General features: G+C 37.9%; 1 protein-coding gene across 2 annotated transcripts in view; it reads right to left on the bottom strand.

The window, feature by feature from the left end:
• EPHA1 (EPH receptor A1) overlaps positions 1–13,135 on the bottom strand; it is a 68,851-nt gene that overhangs the window by 29,770 nt on the left and 25,946 nt on the right. For both annotated transcript variants that reach the window (XM_081321685.1, XM_081321686.1), the window contains exon 3: positions 5,093–5,368. In XM_081321685.1, the coding sequence (XP_081177811.1) occupies positions 5,093–5,368 (276 nt within the window). The remainder of the gene's footprint in view (positions 1–5,092; positions 5,369–13,135) is intronic.

Here is a 13,135-nt window from a genome sequence, read left to right as displayed (position 1 = left end):
TGGCTGTTGGAACAAAATATTCAGCAGTAAAAGAGACATTCAAAAACCGCAAAATCAACATTTTCTTAGCTATTTGGAAAACAAAGAATTTGGCATAACAGATCCATCATGATAGCCTAGGCTGAGCTAGGGTAACAAAGCCAAGCATATTGTATTCAACAATAAAGCTCTGGCTAATACAAAAATGTAAAATTAATCCCTTAAGACTACAGCATGTTAAAAGGTTGCGCAACAGTATTGAAACAGAATTAGTCACTTGACACAGTGAGCAGACATCATAAGAGAAAGCTCAGAACCAATTTAGGTTACTTATAATCCAAGCAGTTTGCATTAGTTATAGGAACTCTTTCTTGCAATACTAAAAGATACTAAATTGATTTGAAAAATATACATCAGAGAATAAAATGGTTTGAACTGAATAAGGAGACCAATGTAGAATACCACTAATAAGCAGAGAATAGATATGGGCTACATGATACTGTGTCGTGTGAAGAAATCAAGAAAGGACATAAAAGAAAACGGCTTGTCAGCCCTTGGCTGGCAGGTTCTGACAAGTACTTTTATTTAAATGATGGAAAGATTTAGAAGAAAATACCAATGGGATATCTCCAGAGGAGTTACTTGACCATACTTGTTTTACCTGGGCTTTATTGGTCAAAATCCAGAGGCCATGATGCCCAGCTTTTACCTGCAACAAGGGCTAGAATCCAGATGTACCTCAAGAACAAGCGTTCAGGAAAACACTGGTTATAAATATAGACACTCCCTTTCGAGAAGCTGACTAATAGCCCTTGAGAATGCATAATGTTTAATCCCATGAAAACAAGTAAAATTAAACATAGGGCTACTGTTTTGACAGGAGGTTTGTCTGGGCAGGAGCCTAATACTCTGACAATATACTAATACCATTAGCCGGTCAGAGGGTGTGAGCAAACTCATTTCTGAAAAGCTGATGAAGAATAGAAAAGTGAAAGGCAGCTGTGGGAGCTCTTGTGGTCTTATTTCCTTTTTTAGTTGGTTGGTTTGGAAAAAACCCAGCAGAAGAGACAAGTAAGCAAAAGTGCAGGGAGGTTCTAGTACTTTTCCCATCTGAAAGTAATTCAATATTCAACCCCATATCTAGTGATGCTTTTGAGATGTTACTGTTCTTTTACAAGTGGGAGTTAATGATAACAAGATAATAACAATTATCAATAGTTACTTGAAAGTGGCTCCTACTGATATTTCTGAACCACACTTTCAAAAGTCAAGACAAAAATATGAATTATTAATTCCACTTACTTGAATTAAAATTAAATGTTGCTAAGATGATTGTTATTTATTTGTGTATTAAATTTATACACTGCCCATCTTGCCTAGAGGTGATTCTAGGCATCTTACAACTAATAAAAACAACAAGATAAAACATTAAACTAATAAATATTAACATTCAAATTGACTTAAAAAATGAACAAAGATGGCAGGGAAAGAGAATAAACTATCATTCTCCACTCAGAATGCCTGCCCCATTAAAACATAAAATTTAACAGCTGGGTTTTACAGGCCCTGGGGTGGGCTGTGGCATCAGGTTGTGTATCTAATTCATTATATTAATGAAAACATTAATTCAATGAAACAAAAATTCATTGCTCCAATGATTCAGAAGGTTGCACAACATGTTCAATGGGGCGTAAGATGGAGAACTTCTGAGTAGGTTTCTACTCTGAATTAGTACATTATTCTGAAACATTAAATTAAAGCGTTAAACAATTCTATGAAAAGCTGCTACCAAATTTGGATTCCTGCATGCTTTGTTCAGTTCGGCACTCTGCCAGTCATGTGTGCAATAGAGTGACCCCCTCTTCATTTACAGCTAATCATATTATACACAAATACAACGATCCAGGAACTATGTTTAAAAGACTGAACACAATGCCAAGGGTCACTCAAAATGACGTCATATGCAAACATGCAGAGGGCCAAATATTAAAATTGTTTTAAAATGGATATGGTTACTGTAAGGCAGAGATAAGAGAGAAGGACATCTGCTTCTAATGCAGAGAGAAATGATCATGTGAATATTTTTAAATAACTGCTTTCATCTCTCTTTGGATGGTGTTTGATTGGGTCAGTCGAGGTGGAAGATGATCCCTGTCTCTTGACTACCACATCTGAAATCTGAAAGAGTCTCACCAAGTTGATCTTCATAGAATTTCCTCAGAGTAAGAAATACTAAAGAATCAGTGATCACAATTACATGGGGAGAAATCCTTGCATGTATTTTTTATGCCTGAGAGATCTTATTCTTCATGAAGGAATGTAAATTATATACATATAAATCCATTCTCCTCTCAATACATATTCAGGTGACTATCACCATGCCAGCCCAAGCTTTAATTCTCAGGATATGAAGCAACATCAAGATTCCACCCTCTAGACAGAGCAGCGTTTCTCAATCCTGTCAACTTCAAGATGGGTGGACTTCAAAACCTACAATTCTCCATGTTGGCTAGGGAATTCTGGGAGTTGAAGTCCACCCATCTTAAAGTTGTCAAGATTAATAAATCTGCACTAGAGAGCAGGAAATTGAGTTATCCTTCTTTTTTTCCTCCATGTAACCTAATATTTCTCAACCATTTTTTTATTATATTCCCCCCCCCCCCCCCGCATCAAAAGGATGCTTTTTGGATAGTTTTTCCTTAATCAATCCCCGGAAATTTTAATATCACATATATATTGCATATCAGTACATATGTATGTAGCATATAAAACTATTTTAAATTAAGGGTTAAGAATGGCTAATTTTTTAAATTAAAAGTTCGATTAAAAATTAAAAAGCAATTAAATTTAATTTGACTTTCTAATATTTGTTGAGTTACTTTAAATATAATTTATTTATATAAATTGTAATGTATTAAACTACAGAAGCAAATTAGCAATTTATATAAATACATATAGATATAAGCATTTTAAATCATTCAAAAGTTTTACTTTTCAAGCAAAAATAAAACAACAGAAAAAAACTGAATTCTTAAAAATTATTTTTAGTGAATTTAATTTTTAACTTAACTACTTTATGACGGATAGTTATCTATCCAAGAATGATTCTGTGGGCTTGCTGAATCTGATTTTGTTTTCATTAAAAGTTCAATGTTTGGTGTGATGCTAGTAAGTTTAATGCTAATTTTCCCCCTGACGATATATCATTTTTTTCTTTGTTAATATATTATTTACTAAACTAAAACTACTTTCCATCATATAAGATGTTGAAAAACAAACATCATCCCTAAGGCAGTCAATGTTAGCCAACAGAAACATACAGCCTATTTCTTGCAATATGATTTTGAGCAGTGGTGGGATTCAAATATGTGAACAACCAGTTCTCTGTGTGGATGCTGCTTCCAGAAGTCCATTCTGGGCCTGGGCAACAAAAAATTAGCTACTGTTCTGCCGAAGTGGTGCGAACCAGCTGAATCCCACCACTGATTTTGAGACTGAGCAATCAATTGAAAGGAAGTTCTCTAATTACAGCCATTTATTTGCCATAGTAATGGTTGCTAAACAAGGCAGTCAGTAAGTAGACTCCTTATACTGAATGTAATTTCTACAGCAGAACACTTTTATTCTTTATCTACAAAGATAGATTGATTAGAATTACCTCATGATACTATTTTATAAAAGACATTTTTGGCTTTGTAAAATCTCTGAAAATCTTCGACCATGGCAAAACTACAGGCCCCCATCCAAATGCATAGCATTCAGCTTCTAAACCAAGTTATTGTTCATGTCAATTATATTCTTCCTGTCTGAAAATTATCTGCATCTAATGTCTGAAGAACAAAGTAGTGCATGTATCTATGATTACAAGCTGGTCGTTACAAGTTTCTGATCATTCTGCCATTTTTAAAAAAATTCTGAATACTTCTGCATTCTGAATGAATAGGAAATCTGGCTAATTTCCAAGGCAATCTGAAATTGAGGCGTTTCATCAGTGATGAGGAATTGAAAAACTTTGCTAAAGTTCATGTATATTGTACTTAAAAAATTAAACAGCTTCATATGTATAACTTTGGGTATACGCATGGGTATTGGTTTATTCCCTTCGCACTCCTATGGATAATCTGTGTCTTTTTCAATCTCAGGGCCTCTACCAGAGGCCGGAAGTTTGAAGGTTTAGGACAGGATCTTAGACATTTATTGCATTTGCCTTGTTTGTGTTAGCCTTATTTCTTCTTCCCCTGTGTTGACATTCTGGACCTTTCTTCTCCTGCTTATGAAATTGGACACAGAAGATACTATATAAAAGATTAACTACCATCTTGTAAACCTTTCTGCAGTACTTGCCCTTCAGTAGGGTCTTCCTAGGGTCACAGGTCCTGCTTAATGAGCAGGTGGCAGCTCACAACCAGGAAGGCCTTTGCATAATTATATGTGCCCTTTCCTAGAGTGGAAAGCTCTTCAGACAGTCACTCACTTTTGGTCTCTTTGTGGCTTGACTATTGTAATGTGTGCTGTATTTGGGTCTGCCCTCGAGGACAACTTGGAAACTTCAATTGTTCCAGAACCCAGCTGCACAGGCAATGATGGGCATGCCTCAGTGTGCCCATGTAACATCCCTGCTTCACAAACTGCACTGGTGGCCAGTTTGCTTCTGGATGCAATTGAAGGTGCTGGTTGTTATCTATAAATCCCTACATGGCATAGGGCCTAATCACTTGAGGGACCGCCTGTTTCTTATAGTATCGGGCTGATTTGATCCAATGAGTTGTCATGCTGCAGATTAGGATGCTATCTTTTGGAAGACTGGAATCACGTTTTCTTTGTTGCCACACCTGCCCTCTGAAATAAAATTCACCCGGAGCTCTGGTGGTTTCCACCCTTCTGTGTTTCACAGGGCCTTGAACACCTGGCTATTCACCCAGGCTTTTGGCAAGGGTTAGGGTCAGAAGCCCTTTCTGACTAGTATCTGGATGTTTTTCATTATTCTCTGTTTTTGCCATCTTTTTCCTCCTTTATCTTTACTGTTACATGGATTATCTTTGTAAACTGGCCCTCGTCCCTGGGAGTCAGGCAGCGTACACCTTAAATTAATAAGCAGACAAACAAAGCTTACTTTATTGAAGAGGGGACGGCGGAACTGGATGCCCACATCTTGCTCTGATTCCATGTAGTAGAGGTTGAATGTCTCCTTGCAGCTCACCATTTCTCCTCTGAAACTCTTGCAGTCTCGAATGGTGAATTTCAGCTCCACAAAGATGCGAGAAGAGACCTCCCCTCGGAAGATCCAGTTTGTGCGGAGCCAGTGGTCAGTGTCTCCTTCAGAGAGGACGCTGCAGTCCTGGTACATATATACAGGAGTCCCATTGATCATCTGCTGCCCCTCACTCCACTGCATATGAGAAGGAGAGAAGATTGAAGACATTGAACTCAGTTCTCGACAGGTTATTATCAAAGAAGCATGGCGTTGTTGTTGTTGGCATGATAATGGAAATAATAATAATAAAACCTATCCCAGCTCCTTGGGAAGGACTCAACAGGGGGATAAAAGTGCCAAATCCAGTCTAAACATCTAGCTCACTGTGTGATCAACCTTAATAATAAATTGGTATCCCATCCTTTGCCCACAGGGCAGATGGATAGGTGGATAGTTGTAGGTGTTTTTAAAAGACAAATATGCATAAGCTGCCACTCATGAAAAAAAATCTTCCAGTGTTTGTTTTCACCTGTATGTTATCTGGATCCGCCTAACTTCTCTTGCTTTCTTTTTCTCTGTCTCATCAAAACTTAGGCTGTAATTCTGGTTGTCACATGCTTTTTTTGCGCTCAGGTTCATATTTTTTATTTCAATGACACATTACACAGCAGATCAGATTTCTCTTTTGTTTGCTTTTCTTCAAAGCAGCTGCAATGAAGGGCACCTATCTGTTTGATCAGCAAATGACTCTGGGGTGGGCCTGTTCAACCTCGTGTACCATTTTATTGACCTAAAATGCCCTGCTGAAGTGACTGCCACAGGGACGTGGTTATTTCAATGTGCCTTGTACAGTACACACTGTGCTTTTGCTCCTCTCTATCTCATGAAGGACCAGTTCTGTCTCCAATCTTCGCAGAGGCACCACTAAAAGAATTTCCAGTACTTAATGCTATTATTTATTCAATTTATATTCCATTTCATTTGGAGCTCAGGGTGGCATATAGAGTGCTCTCTTCTCCCTCTTTCCCCCACAAGAACCCTGTCAAATAAATTAGGCTCAGAGACAGTGATTGGTTGATGTCCCCTCATGAGTTTCCATTGCTGAAGGTAGACTAGATGTCAGGCCCCATTTGTCATTCAAATCCACTATATCTCTCTGGCCCTCAAAGGACCACCTGACAATTTAATAGGGCTGAAGTTAATCTGAATCATTCTCAAAAGTTAATTGTAAAACATGGAGGAGCATCCATCCATTGCAAACACTTTTCCAGTGCATGCCTACTCAAAAGTTAGCAAGGCCAGAATAAATTGTTATCCAGTCTCTCAGTAAACCCCACTTCTTACTAGCACTGATCATGTTACCTAGTTTGGTAACATCATCAGTCTGCAAGAAAACAACCAAGCTCAGAGAGCACCAAGAACCTCTCAAATTGTTATCTGCACTGTGTAATTAGATACAATTTTATTTAGATGGCAGTCCAAATGAGTTTTTAGTGAGACTTATTCCCAGGGATTCCAGAGGATAATCACTTTGCAGCCTTCTTCAGTATAATTAAACAATACATAAAGAGAATTTGACAGCACAGATTGTTTCTGTAAGTTTGCAGCAGTTTCTGAACAAAATTCCTTCACCTTCACCTCTCCCCCCTCACCTTCTGAACAATGGTGCTGCATGAGATAGGGGAAGGAAAAACATACTTGTAATTTTTATCTCATGCTGTAGGCTCTAGAATTTTTCCCGCAAACAAAGCCAAAATCATTGACAAATTTATTTACAGTATTTTGCTCCTAGACGCAGCTTAAGTGAATTCCTGCAGTCTTGGATAGGCAAGGAATGGCTAAGTTTTAGAAGAGAGACAGAAGCAATGCTTTCCTTTGGGGACCAGGTTTGCTCACTGGGTTTGCTCATACAAATTTGTTCGAATAAGTGCAGTGATCTGGGGCTGAAGTAGTGTCTCAAAATAAAATGTTGTTATAATTATTCAACTTTTAATGGATCTCCAGACAGATTACAAATCCTACTGTTATCTCTCCTTCTTCAGGCCTCTTCTTTTTTTATTTCTCTAATGCCTTTCTGCAATGCAGGAACTCTATTTTTTTGTCTCTCGGGATCCTGGCTTAAAGTGATTTTTGCTGGTTCGCCAGCCAAGATGGCAAGTCCAAGTTACATAAAATGAAGTGATAGCTACATTGCAGCCAAGTAAGTGTTCCCTCAGTATATACAGTGCTTTTAATCTGAGGACATTGCATGCAGACGCACATATATATGTATGCACACATGTCTACCTTTAACAGCTCTTCTATAGACTCAGATATAACACTGATGTTTGGAAGGAAGATCCATAGATATCTCTGTTCATAAAGCAAAAAGTCCATAAAGGGTTTCCAGTCTTCTATAAAAGCAGTTTTTCCCGCTCCCTAATCAAACAAGTCAATTTAGCCCTGTACTGAGGTTACACCACTTTACATGACACTCTGTAGTCTTTATATAAATGCATGTCAGGGAAAAATAGGCTTGAACCAGTTTTTATGGAGATCATTGTGTTATTGTATTACTGTGAGCTCCTTGTAGGTTCAGATTTGAATTATATCTTTAGTAAGCTCTGAAACGCAGTTGGAAGGTATGATCATAAGAGGAAAAATATTATGTGGAACATCTATCAACACAGGAATTCTGAAGAATTATTTTATGGATAGCAGCCAAAAAAAAAAATTTCATCTGAAGTGCTTCTGTACAACCTGGAAATATGACCCTGGGATCATCTACAGGAGCAAAACCCTTTTTCTCTATACCTCACATGCTAATTTGGGCAGGCTGCAAAAGTGATTTGAAAACATTGCTTTGGACCTGGGAAGAGTGTGATTGCTCACTGTTGCTCATTAAAGCAGGCCATCTTTAACAGGCACTTCCATGAGCCTGAAAAAGAAATGCTGCTGCTTTCATGAGAAGCCTGTCTTCCAAATCAGTTTCAAAGGGAGAATAGCCATACTCTATATGATCTGTGACAATTTGAGCTAAGCTCTTGTCAATAGCATACAAAATAATATATCTTCCCCTTCTGATAAACAGGATTGCTAGTCATCCAGCCTGCCCTGAGGGAATTAATAAGCTGAAAATAACCAGTTTTCCCTTAACCTAGTCAATCACAAGTTCCTGAACAAAGTTCAGAAAACATAAGTTCACATCAGGACATGCAAAAGAGTATGTGTTATGTCAGTGTGTCTGCAAATGTGTGGATATTACAGTATGTATACGAGTGAGACGCAGCAAAAAGAAAATCATCTTTAAATACTAAATACACATTGTACAAAGTAAGTACAATGGACAAATACAAACAATATGCAATATACTATTAAATATACAAAGCAGTTTGCTAGCGGCCTTTGCTCTGTGGAGACCAAGAGCATTGTTGAATAAATAAAACAAAGCAAATAAATACATACACAAACAATTGTCTTTATCTTATTACTGTCAGTGTATCTGGGTATCAAAGGAACATACTGATTAGTACTTAAAGTACTATTAAATCAAAGGGTTAAGGTTAACATAGTATTGTAATTCTGTCTTGGGGAGGGGTGGCACAGACTGGTTGTTATTGCTAATGGCAGCCGCCCATGTGGGAGAAAAATGTTCTTTAAATGCCATTGTAGGAGGAAAAGGCACTGTAATAATATCACAACAGATTTATTTCCTGGGTGCTAACTTATGAAAATTGGCTCCCATTAGAGACAAACAAGAGTGGTTTTTAAAAAAATTCAAATTAGAATTTCTAGGCCATTATCCTTGACAGAATGAGGAAATAGGATTCTGGGACTTATTGACATTGTAAAATTATATTGGATGTTATAAAACAATCATGGTATCTTCAAGGCATCTTAGTAATTGTAGTTTTGGATAGGTAAAGATACTTCTGTTAAATACCAGTGGATACTCTCAAATAAATAAAACATAAATATATGTCTGCTATGTATTCTTTGTAATAATACCTCAACACAAGGCCACCTGCCATATTAAAACCTTGTATTCTTTGGAAGACCCTGAAGTCTTCCTTCCCTCTCTTCCTCGCTCCCTCCCTCCCCTTTGACTTAGATTTTTTTTTCTCCCTCAGAATGTTCCTTCCTTTCCCACCCTCATGGGTATATTGCCCATCAGAAAGTTTGTAATTTTGACTTGGGTTCCAATTTTTTTTTAGTCTTTTTTTTAAAAATCGGGTAGTTTTAAAAAGTCATCTACATGCAGGGACAGAAATTACTTTATTACTTTATTCTGGTCAGTGTGTTTTTGTGTGTGCATGCCCGTGTGTGTCTCTGTGTGCATGCACTGTGGTGATACTTGCTATGAAAAATAAGAAATAAATTGTGCGAATTGGCCACAGCTAGTTTCAAGCATTACAACCTGTTGCTTTTCTTCTTCATTGACCCTCAAATGTGTCTTTGAGAGAGATGCTGTATTCTCCAGAGGACCCAAAACCAAATTTTATGTTTCATAGTTAATTGTTTGTTTCTGTTTCATGGCTTGTTCTTTTTAACTGTTTTAATTTGGTTTAAATGGCTTTGTTGTTACTGTTTGCCTATTTACTTGTGTGTGTTTTGCTTTCTTCTTATTTTTTTCACTGAGTGAGCCACCCAGTATCACAAATGTGAACTGAGAGGCTATATACCGTAAAATGGAACAAATAAATACGTAAATACAATGATAATCAATATGGTTGCAGGTCAAGGCAAGAGGTTTTTATTGGCGACATAACAAGTACAACAGCAGAAAGATTTGTTATTCCTCTAAATCCCAAACTCTTGGCTAAATTTTATCCTAGAGAAAGACATTTCACCCTTCCCTAGCTTAGGGAAATACCATCAAATTGGTTAATGCCAGGATGCCCAAGAAGGGAGGGTCAATAATCTGGCAACAGAGCACGCCTTTTCCATGTAGATGGCATCAGATTAAATTTCTGACATTTCCAGGTAGAATATTTTAGCAAGGAGGCAGGTAAATATTTTTGCTAGATGTCCTGCATTTACAAAGTACAAGGTTAAGTAAGCAATGTTTCTAGAAAAAAAATGTAAAGTTCAATTTATTTAAAGTACTCTTTATTATTTAATACCAATCAGCAGAATCTATTCAAAGGCCATGGAACAAGAAAATAAAAATTATGTCAAAAATACTGGGAAAGTAATATGTATTTTCTGGAAACTGAAACACAACAGACATTGGGTAGGTAGGTACTAAATAGCATAATTCCACAAAGAAAGTGAAACATGTAGAAGAGAGGTGGGGATTTGATTGTGTGTCTGCATCTATTGTGTGTCTTGATATTTTGACCCTCACCCCCCCACCCAAAGCCCTTGGTGTGATAGTGACTGGTCTTACATTATGGCAAAGGGGCACCCACGTAAACTTCAAACACAGCATTCTAAATTGGAATTAGAACACCCTTAGAAACACATTTATCTATTATTTGTTACATTCATATCCTGCCTTTAATTAATGAACTCAAGGTACTTTAGATAGAGGTCCTTCCTCCTATCCTGCCCACCTTCTTCCCTTTTCCCCACCAGCAACAACTCCGTGGTGTAGTTTATGCTGAGCAGAGACTGAATGTGTAATGGGAAGAGGGAATAACCTTGCAGAACGGAAGACAGAGTTGCAGCCAAGACAGCAGTGAAATCAAAGAAATCTGAGTTTGGGGCTGAAATGTAACGAGAAAGTATCTCAGACACGACCCTCCATAATTTTCATTAAGATAAAGGCAGGAGGTGCATTCATATTTAAAAGATTCTGTTATTGTAACCTTATAATAAAAGTACTATTAGCTTGTGTGTCTTTGATTTCCAAGTTTGGTCTCCTTTAAATGACTGACCGGGTGTCCCAAAATCACCCAAAGAGCATCTGTGGTTCATGGTGGTCTTGAATCTGTGCATTGCTGGTGCCAATTCAACCCTTTATTGATACCCCCTCTTACCTATTTAATATATGACCATATTATAATGTCACATTCTATACTGTTTCTGAACAAAAACAGCCCTACATGACAAGCTAAACTGACGATTAAGAGTGAATAAGAATAACTGAGGTCAAGTTATTTCAGCTGGTATGTTGGCATATGCTGCTAAAAAACAACCTGTGCTCTGAAATCTATGTCAGAACTATTGATAAATACACATCAAGAGCAACTCTAATTGTGCTCTTTCACAGGGCGGGTTGTATGGTCTACTACAAGATGAGCACGATTTCCTGGGGCAGCATTATCTATCTGAAGTGTCCAAATCTTCCAGACCAAAAAAAAAAATATTGATTTGAATTTAGCTAATTTGAATATGAATTTTTAGAAAACTGATAATGTCAATTGAAATCTTGGTGCTGCAATTAGTACCCTATTTATTAAAGGTCTCAGATATTTGTGATCTGATTTAGCACTAGTACTGTCCAAAGCTGGTCCACAAGTGACTCAATGTAGCCAAACAACCTAGTTACTGTATGTGATGGCGTCTATTAGCCTAACTCATTATAGAAATCATATTCTCACTTTTTGTACTAGACATGCAATATTTAGAATATTATAACTGGCAGTTGATCATACTCTTTTTAATTATTTTAGCAAGGAGCACTGTGTGAACACTTCCACATTACTGTTTGTATTACAACAGTACACTCCAAAGATCTTTGAAGACAGTCTGCAGTCATCTTCTCTTCCATCTTTCTCACAAACTGACACAATACCTGCAGCTGATCGAGAATGTAGCAGCACAGGTATTTAGGGGTCCACCTTTGTTGCAGTTATGTAACATTGCTACTTAGCAAGTCACACTAATTGCCAGTGGGCTTCTGCATACCGATTCTCACATTTAAAGCCCTTCATGCTACAGGACTTGGTTATTTGTAAGACCATCTATCACTGATTATCTCTGCCCCATCAGACAAGATGGTCACGCTCTCAGTTCCATCTCTTAAATAAGGTCATCTTCTGGAAACCAAGATGTGCCTTTTTTTATGTTCACCTGCCTTATGGAATAGCATTCCCTCCGAGTCTGGCAGGCCTTGGACCTGTCTGCCTTTCATAAAAAAAACTCTGAATATCTGTCTGTCCCCTCAGGCATTGGGTCAGCAGCATTCCGGATGATTGTTTTGATTATTGAATTGCCTTTGGCGCAATTGATTTTAATGTTCCATGATCTTTTAGGATGTGTACATCTCACATTGTTGTTTTAATTGGGTGCTGCCCTGGGTTGTTCCTAAGATGATGCCAGTATAAATGGACCTGATAAATGCTCAGAAGTGATGAAGATTGTCCCATACAGGTGGTCCTCAACTTACAACCATTTGTTTAGTAACTGTTCAAAGTTACGACACCACTGGGAAAAGTGATTTATGACTGCTTTTCACACTTACGACTGTTGCAGTACCCCCATGGTCATGTGATCAAAATTCAGATGCTTGGCAACAGGTTCATATTTACGATGGCGGCAGTGTCCTGGGGTCATGTGATCAAGTTTTGCGACCTTCAAACAAGCAAAGTCAATAGGGGGACCAAGATTCACTTAACAACCGCGTTACTAATTTAACAACTGCACTGATTCACTTAACAACTGTGCAAGAAAGCTCGTAAAACGGGGCAAAATTCACTTAACAAGTATATCACTTAGCAACAGAAATTTTGAGCTCACTTGTGGTCATAAGTCGAGGATTAATTTGACTGAACTATCACAGGTCCTGGAGTAACCCAAATCCCCTCACCCAGCCATCCCTCACAAAAGGGGAAGATGTCATTCTCCGTGCCCTTATTTTAAATTGTGTGCACCAGCCTGGTTCTAGGCAAAACCTTTCAGCACTTCCTGGGTTCAAATCCATCAAGCTACCTTCCCCCTTGAAAGACCTGCTAGGGCAGCCGAAACCCCAAAGCCAAGAGTTGGGTGAGGCAAATATTCCTTTAGCCAAAAAGGTGCTGAACCTCCCACAAGCTTCAT

This window comes from Vipera berus (genome assembly GCF_964194415.1).
Source record: "Vipera berus genome assembly, chromosome: 2".
NCBI classification, from domain to species: domain Eukaryota; kingdom Metazoa; phylum Chordata; class Lepidosauria; order Squamata; family Viperidae; genus Vipera; species Vipera berus.
Note: the sequence above shows the minus strand (reverse complement) of the source record. Positions and strands in the feature narration are given on the sequence as shown.